Here is a 27,567-nt window from a genome sequence, read left to right as displayed (position 1 = left end):
GTATCTTGCTTGTTCTGGTATGTGGTGTTGTGAGCCAGTAGAAGAAGCAAGGCAACTTCCTGTCACAGCCAGAACAGTGGCATTTTCCATTCTTGTGTGCATCAGGTTAGGAATTCAACCAGCAGCTACTTGTCTCATTGACCTGTGTTGGTGGTAACAGGGAGCACTTTTGCCTGGCTTCATTTACTAGGGCGCATCAGTCACTGCTGGCAAGACTATAGAGCTCAAGCTTAAGAAATGCATTATATGAAAGACCACTAAGGGCATGAAAAGATGCTCAGTATCACTAGTCATTAGGGAAATGCAAATTAAAACCATAACGAGATATCCTGCTAGAATGGCCACCATCAAGGAGATGAGCTAACAAACGCTGGCATGGAAGTGGAGAAAAGGGAACCCTTGCACACTGTTGGGATTAGTAAATTGGTGCAGCCACTATGGGAAACAGTATGAAGGATCCTCAAAAATTAAAAATAGAACTACCATATGATCCAGCAATTCGACTTCTGGGAATATATCCAAAGGAAACGAAAGCACTAACTCAAAAAAGATATCTGTACCCCGTGTTCATACCAGCATTATTTACAATAGCTAAGACATGGAAACAACCTAAGTGTCCATTGATGGATGAATAGATAAAGCTGTGAGATATATACACAATGGAATATTATTCAGGTATAAAAAACAAGGAAATCCTACCATTTGTGACAATGTGGTTAGATCTTGAAGGCATTATACTCAGGAAATAAGTTGGACAGAGAAAGACAAATACTGTCTGATCTCATTGATGTATGGAATCTAAAAACAAGCAGACAAACTCACAGAAAAAGACATCAGACTTGTGGATAACCGAGGTTGAGTGTGCAGAGAAGGAATTGGATGAAGGTGGTCAAAAGGTCCAGACATAAGAAAGAAAGTGCCAGGGTGTGATGTACAACATGATGACTAGAGCTAACACCGCTGTATGATACATAGGGAACTTCTAACAGAGTAACTCCTAAGAGTTCTCATCACAAGAGGGAATTTTTTTCCCTCTTTTTCTTTTTCCTCCTCCTCTTTCTATTGTATCTATACGAGAAGATGGATGTTAGCTGAACCTACGGTGGTAATCATTTCACAGGACACGTAAATCAAACCATCATGACGTATGCCTTAAATTTCTACAGTGATGTCAGTTATTTCTCAATAAAACTGGAGGGGAAGGGAGAGAAATGCATTGATAACTTCATCTCCGTAACTTAGCATTGAGGTCTGTAAGTATGGTCATTCACAGTCATCAACCTTAATGGAAGGAAGAAGAGTCTTGGCAGAAGCCAGATGATTCAATGACCATATACATTTAATATTGCTGTATAATTATGAGTCTAGCTCGGCATGCTAACATTACACCACATCACCTTTCTTCCTATGGGACCTGAATGGAAAGCTTAGAGAGTAAACTTTTTGATAACCATAGTTAGTGTTATTTAGTAGTTATTCTTGCTTAATTAAGATCTGTTTCTCTGAGCCCCTGTGAAGTATTAGCAGCTGAATACCATTTCCAACTTAAAAGTTCCTACTTTACATTTCTTGAACCTGAAAGAACTCTCACCAAGGAGTTGGTCTAAACCTCAGACTTCAGAAGAAAACACTTGAAGTTTTTTTTTTTCCTTCTTGACTCATGTTTACAGATTTCTTCAGCAATGACATCTGGTTTATGGAGAAACGATTTTAAGCAGCTGATTGAGAGCATTTAAGTCTGTCCCCAGGAAAGTGATGAGTTTCATGTATGGTTGGTCTATTAGTTGAACATCTTTGGTTGCAAGTGAAAGGCTTCATGAGTACTTCAGGGAATCTAAGGGCTGGTACTCTGTCTTCATGTTTTTTCTCTCCATGTGTCTATTACCTTTTTCTGTCTCTTAGCTTAACTACCTGCCTTTACTTCTCAGACATATCCTAATATAATGACGGATTGTAACTGCCACTTAGTTCCCAAATTTATATGTTATCATTCCTTCCACTTGAAAAGACTACTGGAATGTCTTTTTTCCCATTCTAAGTTCCTGGAGGAAAATATTGGGATTTAGGTTGGATGATGTCCACCGTGACATCTGTAACCTACTAACAGACCATCACTTCCTAAAAATGAGGCTGTTGGGGGTCCAGCTTCATAGAATAGGGGATAATTTGAGCCTCGTGGCCTGGAATTTTCTGTTATATGGGCTTGGAACTGTCCATAAAGTTCCCACCTGAGGAAAATCAGATTAGACTCATGCTAAAATTGTATGTTTTTAAAAAATTTTATTGATTGATATCACCAATGCATTGGTTTGACTATTTGGTAGCATTATACTCTTGTTACTACTACAAATGACAGCTTACAGCTCCTTTCTCAATTCATTTAAAATGGAAATAGAAAAGGCTTTGAGCAATCATCCAGTGTTGAGATCAGTGGTTGTCTCAACCGTTCTGGAGAGATACAAGTTCTCCTTAAAGAAGTCCAGGGAAAAGAAACTACCACCATTCTTCAGTGACCTATTCAACTATTTTCTTTTTTAAAATCGTGCTTTGACTTTGGAAACAGAGCTGTATAATTTTAGGAACCTAGAATTTAAGTATTCACTTACTATAGACCCGCCTCAACCAAGCCAAAAAATCAAGTGAAGGATTTTTCTTTTCTTTTTTTTTCTTTTTAAATTTCATTTATTTATTCATGAGAGATACAGAGAGAGAGAGAGACGCAGAGACACAGGCAGAGGGAGAAGCGGGCTCCATGCAGGGAGCCGGACGTGGGACTCAATCCCGGGTCTCCAGGACCACGACCTGGGCCGAAGCCGGCGCTAAACCGCTGAGCCATCTGGGCTGCCCAAGTGAAGGACTTTTCTATTCCTCAGCAACTTATGTAAATAAGGCCCATAATACTGGAACAACTTTTACTTCTTGATGGTTGCCTTCTGTTTTATACCACCAGTATCTTCTTACTTATCTGTGTGACTGTGATACAGCTTCTCATAGCCTTTGGAATATAAGATTGAGATTTCAGTTACTTAATCTCAAAGAAATAAATATCTCTGCTCTAAGTTGAAAGACTTTTTTTTTTTTTTAATGATAGACAGAGAGAGAGAGAGAGAGAGGCAGAGACATAGGCAGAGGGAGAAGCAGGCTCCATGCACCGGGAGCCCGACATGGGATTCGATCCCGGGTCTCCAGGATCGCGCCCTGGGCCAAAGGCAGGCGCCAAACCGCTGCGCCACCCAGGGATCCCTGAAAGACTTTTTAAGACAGTTCTTCAGCTTTTCCTCTACTGCTCAGTGCCACGTTACTCCTGTGTTTATCCACATTTTCTGTGTATAAGAAAATAAGATGGGACCCTGAATTTGTTCTGATATATAGTGGGTCATAGTCACTGGCTGAGCCAGGACCAGGATCTCTATTTTCTGATTTCCTGTCTGGTACTTTTTTTGCACAGTCTTTTTTTTATTATTAAAGATTTTATTTATTTGAGAGAGAGGGAAAGAGCATGATTGGGGGGAGGGGCAAAGAGAGGGAGAAGCAGACTCCCCGTTGAGCAGAGAAGCCTGCCACGGGGCTCTTTCCCAGGACCCTAAGATCATGACATGAGCCAAAGGTAGATGCTTAACCGACTGACCACCCGGATGTTCCTGCAGTCTTATGAGGAGAAAAGAATCAGGTTAGAAATGTCTTGTATCCTATACCTTTAATGTAGACAAGTTCTTCTAATTCCTTTGGTGGCCACAGTATCCATGGAAGGTCCATTTTATAAGAAAACACACACCTTTCACACGTTTATGCTCTAAAATCTTAATTCGTAGCTCTTTTTTTAAAAAAAAAATCATTCTTCTTAGATCCCTTTCAGGGTATCTATGTGAAAGGAAAGATTTCTTATTCATTTGCTCTTTCAATAAAAATATGTTAAGTGCCTGCTTTGTGTCAAGTCCTGTGCCATGCATTACTATTATTGGACTCAGATAGAAAATTCTGTTGAATTCAACTTTAAACATTCTAAGTGGTTACTTGCAAAATACAGCAAAGAACCAGTCACGTCCATCTTCCCTCCTAGATCACCATGATACGAGGTTAGCCATGCAGTGTCATTAGCCCAATCATATCTCTTTGAGGAGGGCAACATATGTGTAACAGTGATAGCTTGCAAGTGTTAAGTGCCAGGTACTGTACTTGGTATTTTGCATTCATTATCTTGTTTAAGCCTCACAACAACCCAGTGAAGGGTATTGTAAACACCTTTTTATAAATGAATAAACAGAGGTTCAGGCAAAAATGGTTAACACTTGAGTCATTTCCTATGTACCAGGTACTGGGCTAAGTGCTTATATGAATTATCCTTAATCATCACAAGAGCCCTGTGATACTCAACCATAATTATTCCCATTTTAAAGATGAAAAAACTGAGATTCCAAGAGGTTAAGTGTATCACTCAGGTTATACTAGTAAGTGGTATAAGTTAATTAAGAGTAGTAAATTATATACCTAGCTTCACACTTCAAAGCCAAGATTAGGATTTCTCTTGAATTTTAATCTGATATTCCTGCCTTCAGAAGTAGATCAGGGGTGAAATCACTCCTGAGGCCCGTGTGTCAAGGTGCTGTGTCTACCTCCCGCCTATCCTGGTACACTGCCCTCTCTGGAGTGCTCATTGCTCTGTTGGCCATGTCCTTTGGATGGCCTGATGTCTGGGCCTGCCGGGGGGAGTCTCACACAGAATCCGTTCTGACCCAAACGTTATGAACCCACCACCATGTCTTCTGTGCTTCCTATCACTGATCCCTCCATTGCAGTTAAGAAAGCTACTTTCAGGTTCAAATTTGAACCAGTGGCTTGTATTTAAATCTCGAGTTTAAGTGGGTTGGACATTTTTTATTTTGTTTTTAATCTAGGACAGAAAAAAGGTCACTTGTAGAGAACAGGGCATATGTGTGATCCAGAGAAGGTATATTTGTAAATGGGAAGACAAACCATAAATACTGGGTTGATAATAATTAACCTTTTCAATACATTGGTATTTCCAGAACTCTTGGGAAAATATTTATTGTACTTTCTCACAACTTGGCTTTTAAACTTTCTAGTAGTTCTCTGCCCAACCAGGAAACCTCCTCAATCCCTGATTTTCCCATTTATTTATTCAGCACATATTTATTGAGTACCTGCCATGGGCTGGGCAGTCTAGATACAGCTGGGAATGAGACAGACATAAATAATTAATTATAACCATGATAAATGCTATAAAGGAAAGTATAAGGTGCTATTAAATTATTATGAATAATGAGGGAGGCAGAGGAATTGTAAAGTCAGGGAGGGCTTTATGAGGGAACTGAAATTTAAGCTGAGCCCAAAGAATGAATAGAAGTGGGTAGGACAGGGGAATGGAAGGAAGCATTCCAGGCAGAGGGAACAGCATGTACGAAGGTTCTGAGGCAAGTAAGAGCCTGTATTCATTTGAGGAGCTAAGCAGCAGTCAGACTCAGGGGAGTACTTCCAGGAAGAAAAGAGCCGACTATTGGAGAAGGAACTTTCCTTTTTCTTCTTAAAAATGATTGACTTAAGAATTGATACTTGTGGAAAAATTGATAATATTGCTGACCCAGTGTCATAAGAAAGTGGCCATGGTTCACGGGTGGTGCTGTGGGAGGAGTAGAAGCCCGCAGCTAAGAGGGAGGCTGGGGGAGGTGGGGAGGGTGCTGAGATGACTCTGATTCTGGGGCTTCTATCTCCTCAGGCCTGAAGACCATTGTGGGTGCCCTAATCCAGTCAGTGAAGAAGCTGTCAGATGTGATGATTCTGACAGTGTTCTGCTTGAGTGTCTTTGCCTTGATCGGACTGCAGCTGTTCATGGGCAACCTGCGAAACAAGTGTGTCGTGTGGCCCATAAACTTCAACGAGAGCTATCTGGAAAATGGCACCAAAGGCTTTGACTGGGAGGAGTATATCAACAATAAAAGTAGGTGGCCCCTTCTCTGCGAGGGGCGAAAGACAAGTCTGCCTCTATCTTAGTGGTCTGAAGCCGTCACTGGGCTTTCAGAAGTAGCTGGGGCTGGGATGCAACCCAGGGCTATGGAAGCAGTGAGGAAGTGATTCCCTGTCCCCGGGGTAGGACTGTGTTCAGAAGTGCTCTCTGGCTATCCCTTTAAAACCAAAAAGAAACTCCATTTGCTCTGAAAACCAGGCTTAGGAATTTGATAAAAATACCTTTTTCCCTACTTGGCTTACCTCAGATACTTAAACATTGAAAAGTTCAGAATATGCCTCGTCAGCTCTCTTCATATAAGACCTTAGGAATCAGTCTGCTAGGGGGAGTCAGTTAATCTCCAGATAACCATTTGAGCCCCTTGTAGCGAAGGAATTCTGATAATTTCAGTTCAGGAAGCACAGCAGTTGGGTCTGCACTAAGGGACGTTAAGTATGGTAGTATTTCCATAAAATAATGGGGAAGAGTTAGCAATAGCACTACTCACCGTCCTCGAGGAACTAAAGGCAGTTAAGTAGCCATAAGAAAATGTTGCAAAGGCAATTTCAGCGACACATACAGGCAAGGGAAACGTGCCTTCTAATTAATAGAGGACATGGTAATGTGATTTAGTGAGGGTTTTAGCTTATCTGTGGTAAAGAGTAGTTTTAAGGATTGAAGGCTAAAGTTGTATAAAGGAGTAAAGAGCTTAGAAAACTCACTTTCAGACCCCATAGATTCAAGTAGCAGAAACTAGCCTGTAGACTTGAAATATGAGTGGAGGTCAAATGTCTGTGAAAAGGTCATTGCATTAGGGCTATATGGTAGCACTTTTCATTTTTAAGTATATATAAGGAAATAATTATTGGGAAAGAATTCTTACCAGGTTTTACTCTGGTAAGAATATATGACCTCAAATATATAAAGAAAATAATTAATGGGAAAGAATTCTTACCAGGTTTTACTCAGGTAAGAATGAATATATGAGCTCAAATCAATGACTGCCAGGGCTAGTTAGGAACGGTGTGATCTTACTCTCTCATTCACTTCAATCTGCCTTATTCATTTCCTGCCTCTTCAAACTTTTCTAGCAAATTTTTACATAGTTCCTGGCATGCTGGAACCTTTACTCTGTGGGAACAGTTCTGATGCTGGGTAAGTAACTCGCCTAATTTTATTCTTCTCCCTTAAAATAATGTGTCAGATGAAAATGGGCAATATTTTCACTTCTCTTTGTGCTTATGTAGTAGATCCTAACTGGGTCTGACATTTTGGTTGACTCAGATTTTCTTCCTGCTTCATATTTGTCCACCCAAAATTGGCATTTCACTAGTAAGTGAATGTGCCTATAGTCTCAAGACAAAATTAAAAATGTAAAAGGCTAAGTAAGGGTAGAGCCTATAACGCCAGATACCTTGACTGTCTCTTGTAGACTCCCTTCATTCTACTGTAACATGATTAATAAGATATAATGTAGGGACACTGTCTTGGTAGTAGATTAGTACCAAGGATGACCCAAAACATACTAGGCCTGATGGCATGGTGAGGGAGCAGAATAGCAAGATAATATTTTTCTTCTGTTTTTTTTTTTTTTTTAAGATTTTATTTATTTATTTGGGGGAGAGAACCCATGAACAGGGGGAGGGACAGCAAGAGAGGGAGAAGCAGACTCCCAGCTGAGCGGGAACCACCCCCAACTCGGGGTTTGTTCCCAGGACCCCGAGATCATGACCTGAGCCCAGGCAGACACTTAACCAACTGAGCTGAGCCACCCAGCTATCCCTTTTTTCCCCATTTTAAAAAAATTGTAGTAAAATTCATGGAACATAAGATTTACTCTTATAACCATTTTTAAGTGTCTAGTTTAGTGACATTAAGTACATTCACAGTGTCATACAACCATCACCACCATCTATCCTCAGTACTTTCCATCTTCCCAAACTGAGACTATACTCATTGAACACTAACTTCCCATTTCCCCCTCCCTTCCCAGTCCCCAAGGGACCACTAACCACTATTCCACTTTCTGTCTCTATGATATTGACCACTCTCAGTACCTCGCGTAAGTGGAATCATACAGTAATTGTCTTTTTATGATTGGCTTCTTTCACTTAGCGTGATGTCCTCAAGGTTTACCCATGTTATGTAGCATATGTCAGAAATTTTCTTCTTTTTTAAGGCAGAGTGATAATCCATTGTCTGTATATACCACATTTTGTTTACCCGTTCATCTGTCAACAGACACTTGGGTTGCTTCCATATTTTAGTTATTATGAATAACGCTGCTATGAACACAAGTTTATAGCCATATAATGTGAATCTTGATTCTGCTACCACTTTTAGCTATCAGTCTTTTAGCAAGCTGTTTAACTTTGGCGAGCCTCAATTTCGTCATGTATAAAATGGATTTAATAAGTCATGTTCTCACTTCCTTAAAGGGTTATTGTAATGATCCATTTAGATAACAATACATGAAAGTGCTTTGTAAACAGAAAATTATATAAATCTGAGGGTGTCAAATCGTTATCCAGAGTATATTGGGCCTCTAGGAATTAGTGTTTTAAGGTGACCATGACAAATAGAAGTCCATTTAATTTCTGTATCAAAGTAGATACTAGAAATTACATTGAAATAAATATCAGGTGAGTCTAAAAGCAGGCAAACTGGTAAAACTGAGATTACTGAAATCCCCAGTATGACTTAGGTTGTCATTAAAGTTGAGTGTTAAGAGAACAAGGATGATTGAGAAGAACTTCTAGCTAGCTATTTGTCATTTGGGATAGTAGTTAAGATGAATTTGGTTGAATTGCACATTGATATGAGTCTACAACAGTGATCCTCAAATTTTGGCATGCATAAGAATAACCTGCCACGCCTCCTTAAAATGCAGATTCATGGCTCCCATGTCCAGAGCTTTTATTCCTAGGTCTGGGTAAGACATAAGAATCGGGGTTTTTAAGAGGCATGGCTAGTGACTCTGACCCTAGGCTGTCCCCAAGACATCATTTTTTTGAAACATTGACCCGACTACTTTGTTTATTTCCTCTTTTTTCTTTTCTATTCTTCCTCCTGTTCCTCCTGTTCCTCCTCCTCCTCCTCCTTCTTCTTCTTCCTCCTCCTCCTCCTCCTCCTCGTCCTTCTTCTTCTTCTTCTTCTTTCTTCTTCTTCTTTCTTCTCCTCCTCCTTCTTCTCCTTCTCCTTCTTCTCCTTCTTCTTCTCCTTCTCCTCCCCCTCCTCCTCCTCCTTCTCCTCCTTCCCCTTCCCCTTCTTCTTCTACTTCTTCTTTCTTCTTTCTTCTTCTTCTTCTTCTTCTTCTTCTTCTTCTTCTTCTTCTTCTTCTTCTTTCTTCTTCTTCTTCTTCTTCTTCTTCTTCTTCTTCTTCTTCTTCTTCTTCCTTCTTCTTCTTTCTTCTTCTCCTTCTTCTCCTTCTTCTTCTTTCTTCTTTCTTCTTTCTTCTTTCTTCTTTCTTCTTTCTTCTTTCTTCTTCCTCCTCCTCCTTTATACCTATTTGTTGGCCTGACTTTCTAGATGGTTTTCTATTATCTCCACAGTCCTGATGACTTATAGTTGACAATTGGGTAGCATTATGTTGAAAAGCCCTAAACTTCCCTTTCTTTTCTCAGGCAATGCCCAGAGGGATACCAGTGTATGAAAGCAGGAAGGAACCCCAACTACGGTTACACGAGCTTTGACACTTTCAGCTGGGCCTTCTTGGCATTATTTCGCCTTATGACCCAGGACTACTGGGAAAACCTGTATCAGTTGGTAAGTAGTAATACGTCTTATTTGAGTAATGCCTTTTTTTTCTTTAGTGTGACAGAATTTGTGTGAGGTTCTATGGGGTTGGGGACATTCTAAGAGCCCTTCAGTGAGGACTTACACAGGTCTTAGGATGTCGTTTCTCAGAGTCAGCTAGTTTACAAAATTCTGTGAATTCTCCCAGATTTCATCCCTGTGTCTTTAGTAGCCAGTCACATATGGCCGTGGAGGCTCACGGCCTTGGAGGCTTTCTGCCTGGCCTGGGAGTCTGCGATCTCTGTTTACGTCCTGTTGTTTCACCAGACCATCTGCAGTACTTCTCTTCTCAGATTTTTGGATTAGCGTACTTTTTAAAGGAACATCAACTAAACAGACTGTACAAGGCACTATGCTATACATTATAAAGATGAAATTTCTATTGAATGTATCAACATTTTTGAGATTTGTAACACATCTGGACTTGCTCAGGCAGGTTGTGACAGTTTAAAAAAAAAAACAAAAAAATGGTCTGCCATTTATTCTGTTGGGCTATCTTGGTGACCGTAGGCAACTTTGCTGCTGGTAATGGAGAAGTAAGTCTAGGTAATTGCTATGGGTCTTCCAGCTTATAAATTCCATGATAAGTCACTGTTTTCTATTTGACTCTGGCATTTGGTGATGCCAGTTCGAGAATGAGAGACATGTCTCCCTCAGGCACGAAGGACCTCTTGAAGGGAAGTTTCTAATTTTCAGATCCTGTAGGGAATTCTCACTTTCTGTTGGACAGCCTGGAGTTCTCTCAGGTTAAAATCTTTCTCGTGAAATATTTGTGGTTAATACTAAATCCCATTAAATATTTATGGTTGAAAACAATAACAATGAAAACTAAGTAATAGTGGGTCACATATGCATGACTTAAAACCCAAGTGTTCTTTGATGTCTGTTTGCTCACTACTAGTGAAGGGACTAGTCCTAGATATTTCTTCTTCTTCTGTCTCCACTGCTCTTTATGCCATGTCCCTCTTTAAAAACCCACCGTATTGCAGAAGGGTAAGGAAGGATGTCACTCAAGATGGGGATTTCCTATGACTTGGACCTGATCCCTAAGATGGAATTTATCTGCCAGTGCTCTTTGAGGCCAGTAGATAAATAAGCTGAAGTCTTGCATTCTTTTCTTTATACTTGTTTTAGAACCAACTAACAAAGTCAATTAGAATTCTTAGCTGAGAGCATTTTTTCCTTGAAAAATGGAGTGTTTTTCCATGAAAAGAGTGTATCAAGAGTATTTGGAAATGGAAGAGGAGTTTTTCTGTCATAGTGAAGGGGACATACTAGTGACATTTACTCTGAGCTAAAGATAGAGGAAGCCCTTTGGCCCTTGGGGATGCTAAGTGCTCTGCAGTATGTGGGCTCGCCACACAACAAAGGAACTGCTGTACTCAAAATGCAGTGGTGCCCCTGCAGAGAAGCATTATTACAAGTTACTTTCAGGCTGGTCCATTTGATGCACGTGACTCAGAAAATGGTTTCTGTCTTTACAGACCTTACGAGCAGCTGGGAAAACATACATGATCTTCTTCGTCTTGGTCATCTTTGTGGGTTCTTTCTATCTCGTGAACTTGATCTTGGCTGTGGTGGCCATGGCTTATGAAGAGCAGAATCAGGCAACACTGGAAGAGGCAGAGCAAAAAGAGGCTGAATTCAAAGCAATGTTGGAGCAACTTAAGAAGCAACAGGAAGAGGCACAGGTTGGTGATCAATTCTTTGCTACAGACCTTCCGGCCAGATCACCGTGACTAAGGCTCCATCTGATTGTCATTCCAGTCCATCTTTTTTTGGGCACGTTGTCAAATAAAAGTCATTAATCTGATTAAAATAACCCAAGTAACAACTGCAGATTGTGGGTCCAGTTATTCCATTTGTCTTAATGGCCAAATTGTTCGTTAATTTGATCTCTAGTTGAATTTCTCAACTGCTTAGTGTTCAGTTAACTGCTACAGTGGCTGGGAGAAAAACAAGTGACCAGAGCCGAGTATATAGTGTCTCATGTAAGCATAGCCTTTTTGTGAGGAAATCATTAGGATCTTCTTCAGAGATTCTCTATGGTCATGAAAATATTGGTTGTAATTGAAAAGAAGATACATGTAAAATAGTCAAGTAAAATTTGAAAACCGGATGAGTGATGTCATCACCCTAACATTTTGTTTTCTGATACTTATCCAAGTATACAAGTGTTTTTATACTGTTGGGCCAATGATGTACAGTGTAGTTTCTTAGCATTCATTTTCATAGTTGCCCAGAAGAAATCTTTTGGTACTAAGAAGGCAGCTAGGTTCTTGTCTGAGAAATCCAAGAGAAATCCCAGAGTTCTCACCATGAGGTTCTGCTCTATTTATGTAGGGCCATGTGCCACAACACAGATCAACCTGGAAATGGAGACAGCCAGGTCCTGGGCATAGTCTCCTATACCAGCTGATTCACCTTCCTCCTTCTCCCCTGCTTCATATGGGAAAGGAAATGATCGGGTACTGGTTGCTTGGCTTTGTGTGGCTCCAGTTAACAGCTTCTGACTGGCATGTCATTGTGGCTCCTCCCCTAGGCTGCTGCAATGGCCACCTCCGCAGGCACTGTTTCAGAAGATGCCATCGAGGAAGAAGGCGAAGAAGGGGCAGGCTCTCCTCGCAGTTCCTCTGAAATATCTAAACTCAGTTCCAAGAGTGCTAAAGAAAGACGTAACCGGAGAAAGAAGAGGAAGCAGAAGGAGCTCTCTGAAGGAGAGGAAAAAGGGGATCCTGAGAAGGTGTTTAAGTCAGAGTCAGAAGATGGTATGAGAAGGAAGGGCTTTCGACTGCCAGACAACAGAATAGGGAGGAAATTTTCCATCATGAATCAGGTAAACTCTTTGCACTGGATCACATAAGCCTAAGAAGTTCTGCTTTTCCTAATCTCATTGATTCTCCCATTCCCCGTTGGCTCTACATTTTGGAGCCCCTTCCCTGGGTCCTAAGGCCTACCTCTCCATACTCCAAACTGCTCCCTAAGGGCAGGCAGTGGACATGTTAGAACAGCCCTCTGCTCCCATCCTGCATCCACTCTCTACTCTGGGCCAGCCCTAGGACCTCATGATCACGTTTAACAGACTTACTTCAGCCAAAAGGTCCTTGTCACACCAGTGGGCCTTCCATTCTAAAACTTAAAGAAGCACCCTTCTCCTTAAAGATCGGAACATCAGAATTTAGCTTTCTTAAACATCTCTGTTTAAGAATTGCACATACGGATGCCTGGGTGGCTCGGTGGTTGAGTGTCTGCCTTTGGCTCAGGGTGTGATCCCGGGGTCCTGGGATCGGGTCCCACATCAGGCTCCCTCCATGGAGCCTGCTTCTCCCTCTGCCTGTGTCTCTGCCTCTCTCTGTGTCTCTCATGAATAAATAAATAAATAAAATCTTAAAAAAAAAATTCCATATAATTGTAGATTTTTTAAAAAGAGTCCTGAAACTCTTTAGGTCACCTTATTTGACTGTGGCAAATTCTGGTAATTAATTATTCTAGATATAGTGTCATGCTGATAAATTAGCCTATGGTAGATTAAAAGCCTCCAATTGTACCCAACTTTGATAAATGAGGAAACTAAGAGAAAGAAAGAGAAGAAGTATGATAATTACTGAGCTTTCTGTGACTATAAATATCATTACATAACACTTATTTTTGGATTTCAAAGACCACCACCAAAATCCAGTTCTTAGGCCATTTAATTCCCCATTTTAAGGAAATGCTGGAAAGTTTATAAGGTATAGAATAGATTACAGTTACTAGTTTTATGGCAGTGTATCCAGTGTCTTTCCTTGTCTCCCAGAGATGCTTCATTGTGACATCCCTTGTATCTCTCACCTCCCAGTTCAATCTCTGCTAGTCCTATTCATTATCACAGCAGAGTCTCTTGTGTCATCCCCTTCTTTCTATCCTATTAATCCTACCTTAGCTCAGACCTTTGTATTGTTTCATTCTACTGCAGTTAACCACTGCAGGTTTGTTTCCTCTGATCTTTCTCCCTCTCCTTCATGTTTTATATACTGTTGATAGAGTGTTTCCTAAAACGGAGCTCTCATTATTCACCACCAGGCAGTCCTGGAGTGCCTATCATGCATCAGGGATTGTGATGGGTCCTAGAAGTTCACAGTGGTTAGAACACCATCCTTGTAGTGGAGCAACCACTAAAACTTATTTCTGTAATAATATTGATGGTTCCATATTGTTCCATATTGTTCCATAATTCCCATTGGCTGGAGTGTTTTAGAGGGCACAGATCTACCACAACCTGCAGGTTCAGTAATGACTTTCTTGGGAAGGTAAATAAAGGATAAAGGGGTAATGTATGTGTGTGTTGATGGGAAAGCAATAGGAAAAACGAAAAGACATTCTAGGGTTGGAAAAAAGTAAATTCAGTGTGGATGCCTCAAGCTTGAATTATTTGTTGGATAACAATAAAAAAGTAGAAAAGGTCTTTAGACACAAAATAGGCAAATAATGGCTTCAGGAAAAGGTCCTGAGGTGAGAGATGGTGATCGGGACTGCGAGACTTGACGAGTTACTCAAAGAGGTTGTGTCAGGTTAAGGAACAGTGAGCTAGGGGCACAACCACTGATATCTGTGGGCATCGGAGATGGAGCTCATGAAGGAAAATGGATGAATGGTCATTAGAAGTACTAAGAGAACCAGTACAGTGAAGCCAGGAGAGTACAAAGGTTGGAGAAAGCAGGGGAGTGATCAATGGATTGAAATTTAACAGAAAATGCTTCATGAGATCAGAATTGGAAATATGTACTGGATTTGGCAATATAAGTCACTGAAAACTTTAAAGACACATTTCAGTCCAGGATAAGGATGGATACCATATGGAAGTGAAGTGGGAAGTGGAAACAGTGAGTGTAGACTTCTCATACAAACTGCTTTAAAGTATATGGGTGAAATTATTTTTATAATCTGGGGCGGGGAGCCCAGAAGAAGCGAAGTGGAGGTAGAAAATGGAGTAGAATAGAAAAGAAAATGGAAAAAAAAAAGAAAAAAAGAGAAAATGGAGCACAGTCTTGGAAGATGTGAAAATAGATGTAAGTCTTTACAGGAAAGGGGCACCTTATCCCCAGCTGTCAGGAAAATAGGGGGAGGGTGGGTATGGATAAGTTTGTAAATAGGGAGTAGGGAGTTGAGGAAGACAACACCGGACAGTCTCTGGTGTATAGTAATACAGGAAATTCAAAGTCCTATTGAAGGGAATGAGAAGTTGAGTAGAGGCATTAAAGAAAATATTGACTAATGTAGAATCATTATCACAGAGAATGGGAGAGGGAATGACCCTAATCAGATTCACTCTATTTACTAATGAAGCACCAGCCCTGTAGCTGGCAGTCCTAGGGCCCCCTTCTCCTGGCCGGCTCAGCTCCCGGTCACTGTGCCCTGTCAGGCACCCTGGACTTAGAGCAGAATGCACTGCTAGCTGCTTCTCATGTACAATGTTTGCTTCCTGTCCTCAGTTTTGCTCCAGAAACCCCCCTCTCTAAGACGCCCTATTTTTCCGTCTCTCAATGTCTACACCACACTTAGTCTTCACATCCTTCTCTCAGAAAACCTTCCCTGACCTCCCCCATGCCACACCTCAGTGGACGTTGCCATTTCTCTTTCCACTGTGTTTTATACATACCCCTTTATGTGCTGCTTTTTACTCTGCATGGACTCACATTCTTTCCTCTCCTAGATAAAGTGCTAAAGGCAGAGTCTGCATATGGCTAGCATTCAGATATTTGTTGGACAAATGAATGGGGGGACTTTTATAAATCTGATTTCACCCTTCTGGGTCTTGTCTGTGGCCTGGAGCCATCTCTCTCTCTCTCTCTCTCTCTCTCTCTCTCTCTCCCTCACCCTCACCCTCACCTTCACCTCACCTTTCTCCTAGTTCACTCTCTTTTGGGGAAGAGTGTGACTCAGCTTTGTTGTCATCCAACCCTTGTCGTAAGAGCCATCACTGAGCTTGTTAATGAATACCTTAGCACTGTTATTGAATGGTCTCTGATTAATCTATAGGCTTCAGCACAGAGTTGCACTGATTGCTCCCTAGCTCGACAAATAAAACTGGGCTTCTGAAATGTCCTGCTTTGCATGAAAATGTTCACTTCCTCTCATTTCTCCATCTGAAAAAAATTGTAGATTCCTAGAGGCCATGGCTGTCTGCCAAGACTTACTGAGAAACCCCACATGGAAGTCATATTCTTTGTCCCAGGACTCTTCTGCAGTTTCTCTGGTTTTATCTGGAAGAATGACTGAGGAAACTGAGGCCGAAAGAGATTGACTAACTTGTCTAAGGTCTTATGGCCAGTAGGTGTTAGAGTCAGGATTTGAACCAGGTCCTTTGTACTGCAGAACTTGTACTCCTGAACATACGGTATATAGCCGCTCCTCCCCGTTTACCTCTCCACATACGTGGTCATCTCTTGTTGGCTCACCAGTGAATGTGGCTTCCATTTCCCATGGCACAATTCAAGTGTATATCCATTTCCTTTATTGCCAGATCTTCAGAGAACTCTTAAGACATCTGGCCATCTCGTCTCCTACTCATTTCTCTATAAAATTACTGCTGTGGTTTTAGGGCTTAGAACAGTTCACGCATATTAACTTGAGTTCCATTTTGCATAGTATTTTAATTTTTCCAGTGCAACATTTCTCAAGCTTTTTGGTCTTAGGACCCCCTAATATCCTTAAAAATTGAAGACCTTGGGGCACCTGGATGGCATAATCGATTGAGTGCCCAGATCTTGGTTTCAGCTCAGGTTGTGATCTCAGGGTCATGGAATCAATCCCTGCATCTGGCTCCTCATTCAGGACAGAGTCTATTTAAGGTTTACTCTCTCCCTCTTCCTCTATCCCTCCCACCCCCTCTCTCTCTCTCACTCTCTCTCTCAAATAAATAAATCTTTAAAAATAAATAAATAGGGATCCATGGGTGGCTCAGCGGTTTGGTGCCTGCCTCTGGCCCAGGGCATGATCTTGGGAGTCCCAGGGTCGAGTCCCACATCGGGCTCCCTGCATGGAGCCTGCTTTTCCCTCTGCCTGTGTCTCTGCCTCTGTGTGTGTGTGTCTCTCATGAATAAATAAATAAAATCTCTTTAAAAAAAATAAAATAAAGTAAAATAAATAAATAAATAAATATAAATAAATAAATAAATAAATAAATAAATAAATAAATAAATAAATAAAATAGGGCAGCTCCGGTGGCTCAGCGGTTTGGAGCCTGCCTTCGGCCCAGGGAGTGATCCTGGAGACCAGGGATCAAGTCCCACATCCAGCTCCCTGCGTGGAGCCTGCTTCTCCCTCTGCCTGTGTCTCTGCCTCTGTGTGTGTGTGTGTGTGTGTGTGTGGTGAATAAATAAATAAAATCTGTTAAAAAATAAAAAACAAATTAAATAAATTAAATAAATAAATAAATATCCTTTGCTGTATTTAGCACCATAGATCTGTAACTCATGAATGATTTGTAGTATCATGCATTGATCATTTAGGAAATACTGATTCATTGAGTTACATAGATCTTCCAAGTACTGACACACACAGTGTTAAAAAATCACATACATTTATTAATCACTACCAGCTCATCAGAAAAGTGTAAATACTGTGAAACTGTCAGACTCCAGAGTCCACTCTATACTTGTGAGAAAATGAAAGTGATAAAGACAAATATCATCTTAGTATTATTATAAAATAGTTTTGACCTCTTGAGCCCCCTTAAAAGGATCACAGTAATCCCTAGACCACACTTTAAGAATAACTGCTGTTTGGGGGGAAAAAAAGTGAAGTGAAGAAAAAGTGAAATATGGCATGGACATAGAACACTTAAATCACCAGTTTATCACATCCTAAAGCATCCCAGTCATTGTTAAAGCCTTGTCCCAAGACTGTCTAGCTGACATGGATGCCCTAAAATCCTCAGTTTTTCTGTGGAAAAAATATGAGGGCCATGTCCACAAATCAAGAACACCCCAGAGCCATTCTCCCAAGCAAACACCTAGACTTAAGGTAGTATATTTAGTTATACTAAATATACTAGTTATATGCCTGGAAAAGACCAGAAGCTCCTGACTGGTAGACAGGAAAAATGTTGAAAACAGGAGATAAGGCCCATCCATTTTATAAAGTGGCCTGGATCCCAGGAGTTAACAGCGCCAAGGGTCCTGAGTCATCACTGAAACCCTCCAGCCCAGGGAGCTGAGACTGGGGAGGGATTGGGGTGGCTACCCTCAGGATGTATCTCCATAGATTAAGTTTGAATACTGAGTACAAGGAGAAATGGAACAAGTTCTCTTTTCCAGATTTATTAGAGGCAGCTCTTTTGCCAAGAATGGAACAGGGAATTAAAGAATAATAGATAGTTTGTTTCTTTTAGCGTGTGTTGTCTCAGGATCCTGGTTTCTGTGTTTGTAGGTCACTGAATTAATTTATCATCATCTTCCTTATCATTTTTCTATCATTTAGGAATAGATTTCCTATAATATCTATTTCCTAATATGCTACAAGGTGCCAGAAGGCAGGGACCATGATGTATGTCTTTACCACTGTATCCACATCACTTAGTACACTATAGGTATTTATTGATCATGTGTCAAATAAGTGAAACCTTTCTGAATATGGAGACCTAATGTCCCAGGTAGTATCAGCAGCCAGCATTGGCTTAATGCAAAATCACAGATTTAGTCCAGAGAAGTGGACTTCTATGAGAAGTGAAGTAGGGACCCAATGCAGGTGTGGGGTAATGCTCAGGTGTGGATGGCTAACTTATAGTATATAATCTAAATACATATTCATTAAATTAAGTGCTCTACCTGCAGTATACAAAGCACTCCAGGAGATACAAAGATGAATCAGGCAGTGTGCCCTTAAAGAGTTTGTAGCTGATTAAAAAGAAGAGCTAAAAGCATGTGTGTAAAGAACTATAGTAAAAAGTAGAGCACAAGTACTCTAAAAAAGAGGCTCAGGGCTGTGGAAGGGGAAGGAGGTTTGTGGAAGAAGATAAAGGGCTGGACCATGGACAATGGAGAGGATTTCCACAGCTGGAAGTGTAGAACATAAAGACCTGAAGGCAGCATGGCTCAATGGTAGGGTCTGTGAGGGGAAAGAGTGAAAGATAAAATGGGAAAAGTAAGTTAGGGTCAATGCTGGGAGGGTCTTGAAGGACATTTTTAGGACATTGATTGATGCTATTAAAGTGATTATGGGATTTAGCCCAAGAGTACCTGAGTCTTGTCTCGTCCCGGCCATATTTCTCTCTAGTGAGCCCTCCGAGGGAGATACATATACCCAAGGCACTGTTACTAACATCTAACACAGAACCTCAGTGTTCTGTGTTACACTGGACTGAACATGTGGGTAGAAGCTCAGATATTTCCTTTCCCTCCCTGCCAATCCAATCTTGGGATCTTAATGTATTAATCATGGTTTTTATTTTTTGTACTTTATGATGCTTTGACATTTTAGGAGCCTTGCTAGCTAATGTGCAAACTTAATTCCTAGACAGTGAACAACTTGCCTGGAAGTGTGCCTTTCATATACAAATCAACTAATCCAGGGCAGCCCCGGTGGCTCAGGGGTTTAGCGCTGCCTTCAGCCCAGGGCGTGATCCTGGAGTCCTGGGATCGAGTCCCATGTCGGGCTCCCTGCACGGAGCCTGCTTCTTCCTCTGCCTCTCTCTCTCTCTCTCTCATTAATAAATAAAATATTTTTTAAAAATCAACTAATCCAAACCCTCAGGCCCAAATTTTTATCTAAGGCTCACACACAAAGACACACCAAACCAATGTTTCCCCTGCCCTAAATCACTCCAAGGGCCAGGTACTTTACAGCCAAAATCATTCCTATAGCCCAGAGCTTGCTCAAATCACTCAAACCGCCCAATCCTAAGCTTCTCAGATGTGCCTACTGTACCTCAGCTGTTCCTTCCAAGGAAACCCCCATACAGGTTCTGAACCATGCTTTTCCCTTGCTCCTTTTGCCTCCTAACAGACCATGGCACCTCCCCATGAGTCCCGGCTGGCATGACATGGCATGCCCCCTTCTCTTGGGAACTATAAGTAATAAACTCTTCCAAAGGCAGTTGTCTCTGTGTCTGTCACCTTAGCACTTCTCAGAACAAAATCATAGGTACAATAGGAAGGCATTGCTTTTGGCACAGTGCCCTGAGGTTTGAAAATTTAGGGGATGCCAAACAAATGCACAATTGAAAATATCAGTGTCCTTATATTTTCTTTCATCCAGGAAATTTAAATACATTGTAAGGCTTTCTGAATTTACCCATCTTAAAATCAGGGCCATTGGGGTATTTAAATTCAGGAGTGGGATGGATGTCACTTGAATACATATTAGTACATTTATTAAAAAGGAAAAATAAGGTCATAATTTTTCAAATAAAAGTCCGATTTGGCCAATTGCTGTGACAGTAAGGACTGGCATTACTAATTATATCATATGGTGGATATTTTATAAAGTGAATGAGCTAAACCTGTGGCTTTAAGGTCTTGATGAAAATATCTTTAAAGCATGTGATAAAATTATTTTTTAATATATTTTTTAATTTTTATTTATTTATGATAGTCACAGAGAGAGAAAGAGAGGCAGAGACACAGGCAGAGGGCGAAGCAGGCTCCATGCACCGGGAGCCCGACGTGGGAATCGATCCTGGGTCTCCAGGATCGCGCCCTAGGCCAAAGGCAGGCGCCAAACCGCTGCGCCACCCAGGGATCCCATAAAATTATTTTATTAAAAAAATTAATGTTGGAAAAAAATTAACATTGACAGTGATGTTTTGAAATTAATGATATTTTTATTATTCCAACTGTTTATTTTGGGTTAAATAAGGTTCCTTTAAGTAAAAGAATAACCCTTATAAGAGTAACCCATATAATTACTAGTAAATAATAAATAAAACCTTTTTGGCATCCTCAGAAATCAAGGAATGGATTACCTTTAACAACTCGGTAAGAGATCATTTGGCATAAAAAAAAAAGAGAGATCATTTGGCAAGTTGGGTGGTTTACAGTTCTTTGCTTTCAAAAAAATTGAAAGACTACCTGATTTGATTGTCAGCCAGTAGATAAATTCTACTGATAGCTTACTATGTGATTTTGGCATATAACTTGAAAGGAGTTCAAAGATTTAAGTGACATTGCTATAACCAAATCCTTCTGTTCCAAGATACTATTTACTACTTGAATAAGGTTTCTCAGCACTTAAAATCTAATATTAGAAGGGGAAGGGAGAGGTCACTTCTTGGCCTTTTGGCTAAGATCAAGTATAGTATCTGTTCTTATCAGAGAGGGAAGGGAGAGTTGATTTTTGAGCCATGTTTGATTCTAATAATAAATAATACTATGTACAAATATTTCATCACCAAAACCACCAATTGGAACAAAAAAACTCATTAAGAGATATATTTTAATAAAATTTTCTTTTTAAACTTAGTAATTACTTATAAAATATATAATATATATATATACCTTGATCGATTTTATTAAAAAGAATTATAATAAATAATCAATCCAGGAGAATTTTTAAAAATTCTTTGAGATTCATGACCACAGGAAAATTAAAAAATTTTTAAGTATACTTTATAATTTTTATTTGAAGGAAAGTATTTAGAGGTGGATCAGTAAGGGGCACCTGGGTGGCTCAGTGGTTGAGCGTCTGCTTTTGGCTCAGGTCGTGATCCCAGGGTCCTGGGATCGAGTCCCACATCGGGCTCCCCACAGGGAACCTGCTTCTCCTTCTGCCTATGTCTCTGCCTCTCTGTGTATGTGTGTCTCTCATGAATAAATAAATAAAAATCTTTAAAAAGAAAGGTGATCAATAAAATATAAGAAAGCATAAAAATATACATTAGCATACAGTTCTCTAGAGAATGTGGAATTGGAAGTACGAGTTGAAAGAGAAGAAAATGAGAAATTTGTAAATGATAAATAAAAGTTATATTTTTATTTATTTTATTTTATTATTATTTTTTTTAAGATTTTGTTTATTTATTCATGAGAGACACAGAGAGAGAGGCAGAGACACAGGCAGAGGGAGAAGCAGGCTCTGTGCAGGGAGCCTGACTTGATCCCAGGTCTCCAGGATCATGCCCTGGGCTGAAGGCAGCACTAAACCGCTGAGCCACCCAGGCTCCCCAAAAGTTATATTTTTAAGTGTCAGTGCTAGAGGGCATCTTGGTGGCTCGTTTGGTTAACATCTGACTCCTAGTCTCAGCTAGGTCTTGATCGCAGGGTTGTTAGTCCAAGCCCCAAACTGGGCTCCACACAGGGCGTGGAACCAAATAAATAGTACTGGGAATTCTATAACTTACAAATATTTAAGCTTTTGATGAAAAAAAATGTCGACTTTAAAATGGAGTAGGAGGGAACATCCATAATATTCAACTTCAAAAAGTACTTCAAGGCCACTGTTGGCATAGGACTCCCCTCCCGGGCATGTACTCATTGAGAGAATACCAAGAGATAGAGGCCACTTAAAAATTCTCCCCTTTTTGCCAAGCATAGCATAGAGTCTATCGTGGGTAAATGACAGGCCCACGTCGTGTGAGCTCACAGTAATGAGAAATAGACCCAGCGATGTGTTTGCCTGTGGATTAGCTGCATAGAGCACAAGATCAAAGCATCATTGCATTCATGGGTGACCAGTCCAGTTTTTCTAGGGTTAGCTGGTCGGAGTCGCGTCCCAAGGGTATGGGGCAAGAAGAGAGTGATGAGGGGTGTTGGGTCGTTGTACACACGCACCATCCAGAAGTGCCGTCAGGGAACACTGTGCTCCGATACCAGGAGTGCAAGGACAGGGCCAGGACGTGGGGGGTGAGGGTGAGGGTGGGGGGCAATGCCTTTGCTCAGGCTGCGCAGGGGCCCGTCTCACACCTGTCTCTGTCCTTCTCTGTCTCCCTGTCCCTGCAGTCTCTGCTCAGCATCCCGGGCTCCCCGTTCCTCTCCCGCCACAACAGCAAAAGCAGCATCTTCAGCTTCCGGGGGCCCGGGCGGTTCCGCGACCCGGGCTCGGAGAACGAGTTTGCCGACGACGAGCACAGCACCGTGGAGGAGAGCGAGGGCCGCCGGGACTCGCTCTTCATCCCCATCCGGGCCCGCGAGCGCCGCAGCAGCTACAGCGGCTACAGCGGCTACAGCCAGGGCAGCCGCTCGTCGCGCATCTTCCCCAGCCTGCGGCGCAGTGTCAAGCGCAACAGCACGGTGGACTGCAACGGCGTGGTGTCCCTCATCGGTGGCCCTGGCTCCCACATCGGCGGGCGGCTCCTGCCAGAGGTGAAAATAGATAAGGCAGCTACCGATGACAGTGTAAGGAAGTACACGCACAGCCCGAGGCTAGGCATGGCAGGCTGGCCCGCGCCCTCCTCTTCTCTCCGGCCTGGCCCCACCGCCCCCATGCTTCTGTCTCTCTTCTCCCTCCTGGTTTGGTTCTCTCTCTCTCTCTTCGGCCCTCCCTGTTTGCCCTTCCACTTTATTCCCTGCTCTGTCCGCCCCCATCCCTCCTCCTTCCTTGTTTCTGTTGCCCTACTCCATCAACTCTTCACTTTATTTTACCTCTTTTCCTTTCTCTCCATCTTTGCAAGTCTTTATCAGCCTACCCGTTTCCCTCTCCCCACCTGCTTTGACTGAATGCCTCTGGCCAGTGGATCCTGCCCGGATGGAATGAGAATGGCATCCTGCCACCACCAGTGACCAAGTCGGAGCCGGTTTGGAAACTATCATTGCTTCTGTCCCTCCCACATCCTCTCCTTATAGGGAAACAGCCTGGAATTTAAAGCTCTTATCCTTCTATTCAGACAGACAGACAGACAGACAATACAGCTTAGAATGATTTTCCATGTCTCCTCTGTAAGAACGAGATGTGATTTTTCCAAAGAGGAACGTGGGTGCATGGTGCTGCGGGCAGGGAGGTGTACATCAGAGAGAGCCAGGCAAGGAGAGGTTAGGGAAGCCAGTGCAGAACTGGAGCTAGACATTCAAAAGGGATTGAAATGGAAATAAATCAAAGGAGGGAAAAGTGGGAGGTTGGGGCAAGAACACATGGCGTATGGGGGAGGAAGGAAAAGGGAAGCAAAAGATGAATTTTAAATGTAATCAAATGTCAGGCTCTGGAGGAGCTGCATATAATAGCTTCATAAAATCTCTCGTCTAGGGGTTTGAAGAATGGCTCCCCTCCTTGGGAAAAGCCATCTCTTAACATTTCTTTAAATTCTAAGCTGTTGATACCTTTTTTCTAGTTTCAAATTCTTATAACCTCAGTGATCCTAATCCTCCGTACCTCTAACTCCTTAACTTCCCTCAGCCCTTCCTTAGCTGGCGTAAGCTCCTTGAGATAGCATGCCAGTCCGTTTCGTTCTAACACTTCAGTTTCCTCTAACACAGCACGAAGACAGCCAGTCCTTTAATTAGCATGATGCATGTGTGGAGGGAAACCGGACAGTCAAGGATGGAATTATTCACAATGATCTGTTTTTAACATTTCAGGATAGTTGTTGACTATATAGATACAAATTCAAAAGGCAGTTAGGATGTGTCTGACGTCTTGTCTCTCCTGCCTTTTTATTTAATAGCAAAATACCCTCCCCCACACACGTCTGTTTAGCTCTTTACAAGCTAAAAATTATTTTTACATTCATTATTTAATTTGCTCTGAATAAAAATTCTGTGAGGCTGATTAAGTGGAGATCATTATCCCTGTTTTTGGATGGGGAAGTAGGCTCAGAGACTTGGGGCTCCTTTAGGTCACACAGCTCATTTTTAATAGAGCCAGAGCTTTAGGGAAAACTCAGTCTTCTCTTTCTCAATTTTAATGTTTTCTCTGTTTAATCACATGGAAAACTGTTTCCAGTTTCTGGAAAACTGTTTATTTAATATCCACTAAAATAGGAATGATAATAATAAAGTGGTTCCAAAATCCTCCTAAAACTAGACTGTTGACCAAAATAAATGTTATGGATGATCATCTTTACTTTAAGTATAATTTTTGATTGTCCCTGATTCTATACCTAGAGGTAAATCTTTAGACTCCATAATTAGACAGTTATATTCTCTGAAACAAACAAGAGATGATTATCATCAGAGAATGAGGGGCAGGTCAGCATGAGCAGTACAGTTTGGGCAACTCAAATGTTAAGAGACTTAAATTCTGATATCCTGGACAGTTTTTTTTTTTTTTTTTTTTCTGGACAGTTTTTTAAATACGTAAGCCAAATAATACATCTTGCTTTTTCTTTGAAAAAAAAAAAAAAAAGATATTAGGAAAGGTAGCCAGGAAAGTGGCGACTGAACTTCAGCTGAAGGCAGATGAGCACGTTTGGAGGTTTTGTTTTTGGGTTTTTTTTGCAGCTTCTGTTATAATGTGTGGGGGAAAAAATTTGAGAGGCAGTTGAGCAGATGGCTATGGAAATAAGGCTGTCTGCAACCGCCTTACATCGTAGCCTACAGAGTGCTACCTTTGGGTTTGGGGGGGCCTACACACTCAACACCCTCTAAGCGCTCAAGACACTCTTTGCAGTGGTCCCAAGTGATGATGGTGACAGATTTGAGGATTCCCAAGGCCAGGAGGGCAGATCCCAGCATGACAGGAAATGAGGTAGGCAGGACTATTTCATTCCCAAAGGCTTCATAACTAGGAAAAGCTATTTCATTAGAAGCCATAAAGAAGCACTTCCTAGCTGCTAATGGTGTGGCCGTCCATATACATAAGTTCTATTAATACACCAAAAGACAAAACAAAACAAACCCAGCCTGCACAGAGTTAGTGTGTATCAGATCTATAGAAAGACAAACTATTGACTAGAATTTAACAGTAGTTGTTGCCTTTGGGAGGAGAAATTACAAGTGACTTTTTTTTCTTCCTTACACTTTCCTGCTGTTTACAGTTTTCTACAGTGGACATAATAATTATAGCCACCATATATTGGGTTCTTGCTCTAGTTATGCTAAGCACTCTATATATATGCATGATCTCATTTAATTTCTTATAACCATTGTGTTCAGTAAGTGGTTTTGTCCTATTAACAGGTGAAGTTCAGAGCTTTAATGACTTGTAGCGATGGAGTCTTCCTGATGTCCAAGAGACCTTCCTGGCTGCTTGAATACTAGCTTCTCTGGGAAGTGGAAAAAACATTTATCATTTGTCTTAGAATGATACAATTGATTTACTCATGTTATATGAAGCCCAGGCCAGAGGAGCAACAAATACCTCTTTAGGCTAGAATATAGCGCGATTCTTACTGTCAAAATATTTGGGATTCGTCTCCATCCATGGATTAACTCCCCTTTGCCTGAACCACTAGAGTGCTTCCGTAGTGTGCTCGTGCTCTGTGGAGTTGTATAGGAGCTGCTGAGGCCCACAGGCTGGTCTCATCAGTATTGATTCTTAGGCTTTGCCACACCTGTATTTTTTCCTGAGATTTACATTAAAAAATATAATATTCTCAGAGCACCTGGGTGGCTCAGTGGGTGAAGCCTCTTTTTTTTTTTTAAGATTTTATTTATTTATTCATAGACACAGAGAGAGAGGCAGAGACACAGGCAGAGGGAGAAGCAGGCTCCATGCAGGGACCCCGATGTGGGACTCGATCCCAGGTCTCCAGGATCACACCCCAGGCTGCAGGCAATGCCAAACCGCTGCACCACCAAGGCTGCCCAAGCCTGTGACTCTTGATTTGGGCCCAGGTCATGATCTCGAGCCCCACGTTGGGGCTCCATGCTCAGCAGGAAGTCTGCTTCTCTCCTTCTCCCTCTGTGCTTCTCCCTGCTTGTGCTTGTGCTCCCTCTCAAAAAAAAAAGGAAAAGAAAAACATAAAATACTCCTCTCTGTGGAAAAAAAGATGTTGAGACATGTAGAGTTTCATCAGAAAGTATTTCATCTGTTTGTTAATTATTGGGCTATGACTGGTGATTGTTTTTCTATAGTTTGGGAATTTTTGCTTTTGCTTTTTGCTGAAACAGAGGACGAGGGGACTTTTCCCATGTCTTCATCTCTAAGCTGGAGCAGTATGTGAGAATCTCACCACTCATAGAGAAAGCAGGTGCTGCTGACAACCCAGAAATCACAAGTAACTCAGAAAGCATGTTGTGCTAGCTTGCAGATACACAAGCATTATCTCCTTGAATGCCCACAGCCAACAGACACTACGTTCATGTGCATTTCACTGCAGAGGAAACCGAGCCTTAGAGAAATGAAGCAACTTGTCCAACACCCGACAGTAAGGGAAGGGGCTCAGGCAGTGTGACTCCAGAGCACTGGCCTGTAAGCAGTGCGCGCACCAACCCTGAAGCCTAAGTTCTTCAGTTTACTTACTGATGTCATCCTGGGAAATAAACGTAACCTCTCTAAGCCCATTTCCTTATCTATAAAAAAGAAATAAAAGGACTGATGCTATAGGGCTATTTTAAAGATTAAATATAGTAACATTTATAAACCATGAAACATATTACTTGGCCCATTCTTGGTGTTCAGAAAGCCAATTTCCACTTATTGCCCTATACATTTTTGACCTTTTTAGCCCTGAGAAGTAGACATTAGGATTTCTTCTGAATTACCTGACTTGGAGAGGTTTGGATTCCTTCTAAAATCCTAAAGAACCTTCATCTAAGAAGAAGAAATTATTGTACAATTATTTTAAAGCAGATTAACTACAAAAATTTGAGAAAAGCTTGAACAGGAGATAAATGGCTAGGTTCTAAAGCTACTTCTAAAATGCTCTAAATTTTAGTTCCAAGGAAGGTCATGCCTGATAAATTTCCATTAATACATCTCTACGGAAAAAGCAGTGTAGTTGAGCTTCCTTGGGCAGCTCT

General features: G+C 41.4%; 1 protein-coding gene and 1 pseudogene across 5 annotated transcripts in view; both read left to right on the top strand.

Moving 5' to 3' along the window:
- The window catches only part of SCN8A (sodium voltage-gated channel alpha subunit 8), a 179,016-nt gene that overhangs the window by 90,153 nt on the left and 61,296 nt on the right, over positions 1-27,567 (top strand). For all 5 annotated transcript variants that reach the window (XM_077869992.1, XM_077869988.1, XM_077869993.1 and 2 more), the window contains exons 7-12: positions 5,735-5,956; positions 7,054-7,117; positions 9,586-9,727; positions 11,242-11,448; positions 12,300-12,593; positions 22,672-23,034. In XM_077869992.1, coding sequence (XP_077726118.1) covers positions 5,735-5,956; positions 7,054-7,117; positions 9,586-9,727; positions 11,242-11,448; positions 12,300-12,593; positions 22,672-23,034 — 1,292 coding nt within the window. The remainder of the gene's footprint in view (positions 1-5,734; positions 5,957-7,053; positions 7,118-9,585; positions 9,728-11,241; positions 11,449-12,299; positions 12,594-22,671; positions 23,035-27,567) is intronic.
- Positions 20,997-21,119, top strand: LOC144297759 (U2 spliceosomal RNA; annotated as a pseudogene).

Source organism: Canis aureus, chromosome 25 (genome assembly GCF_053574225.1).
Source record: "Canis aureus isolate CA01 chromosome 25, VMU_Caureus_v.1.0, whole genome shotgun sequence".
Taxonomy (NCBI): domain Eukaryota; kingdom Metazoa; phylum Chordata; class Mammalia; order Carnivora; family Canidae; genus Canis; species Canis aureus.
Note: the sequence above shows the minus strand (reverse complement) of the source record. Positions and strands in the feature narration are given on the sequence as shown.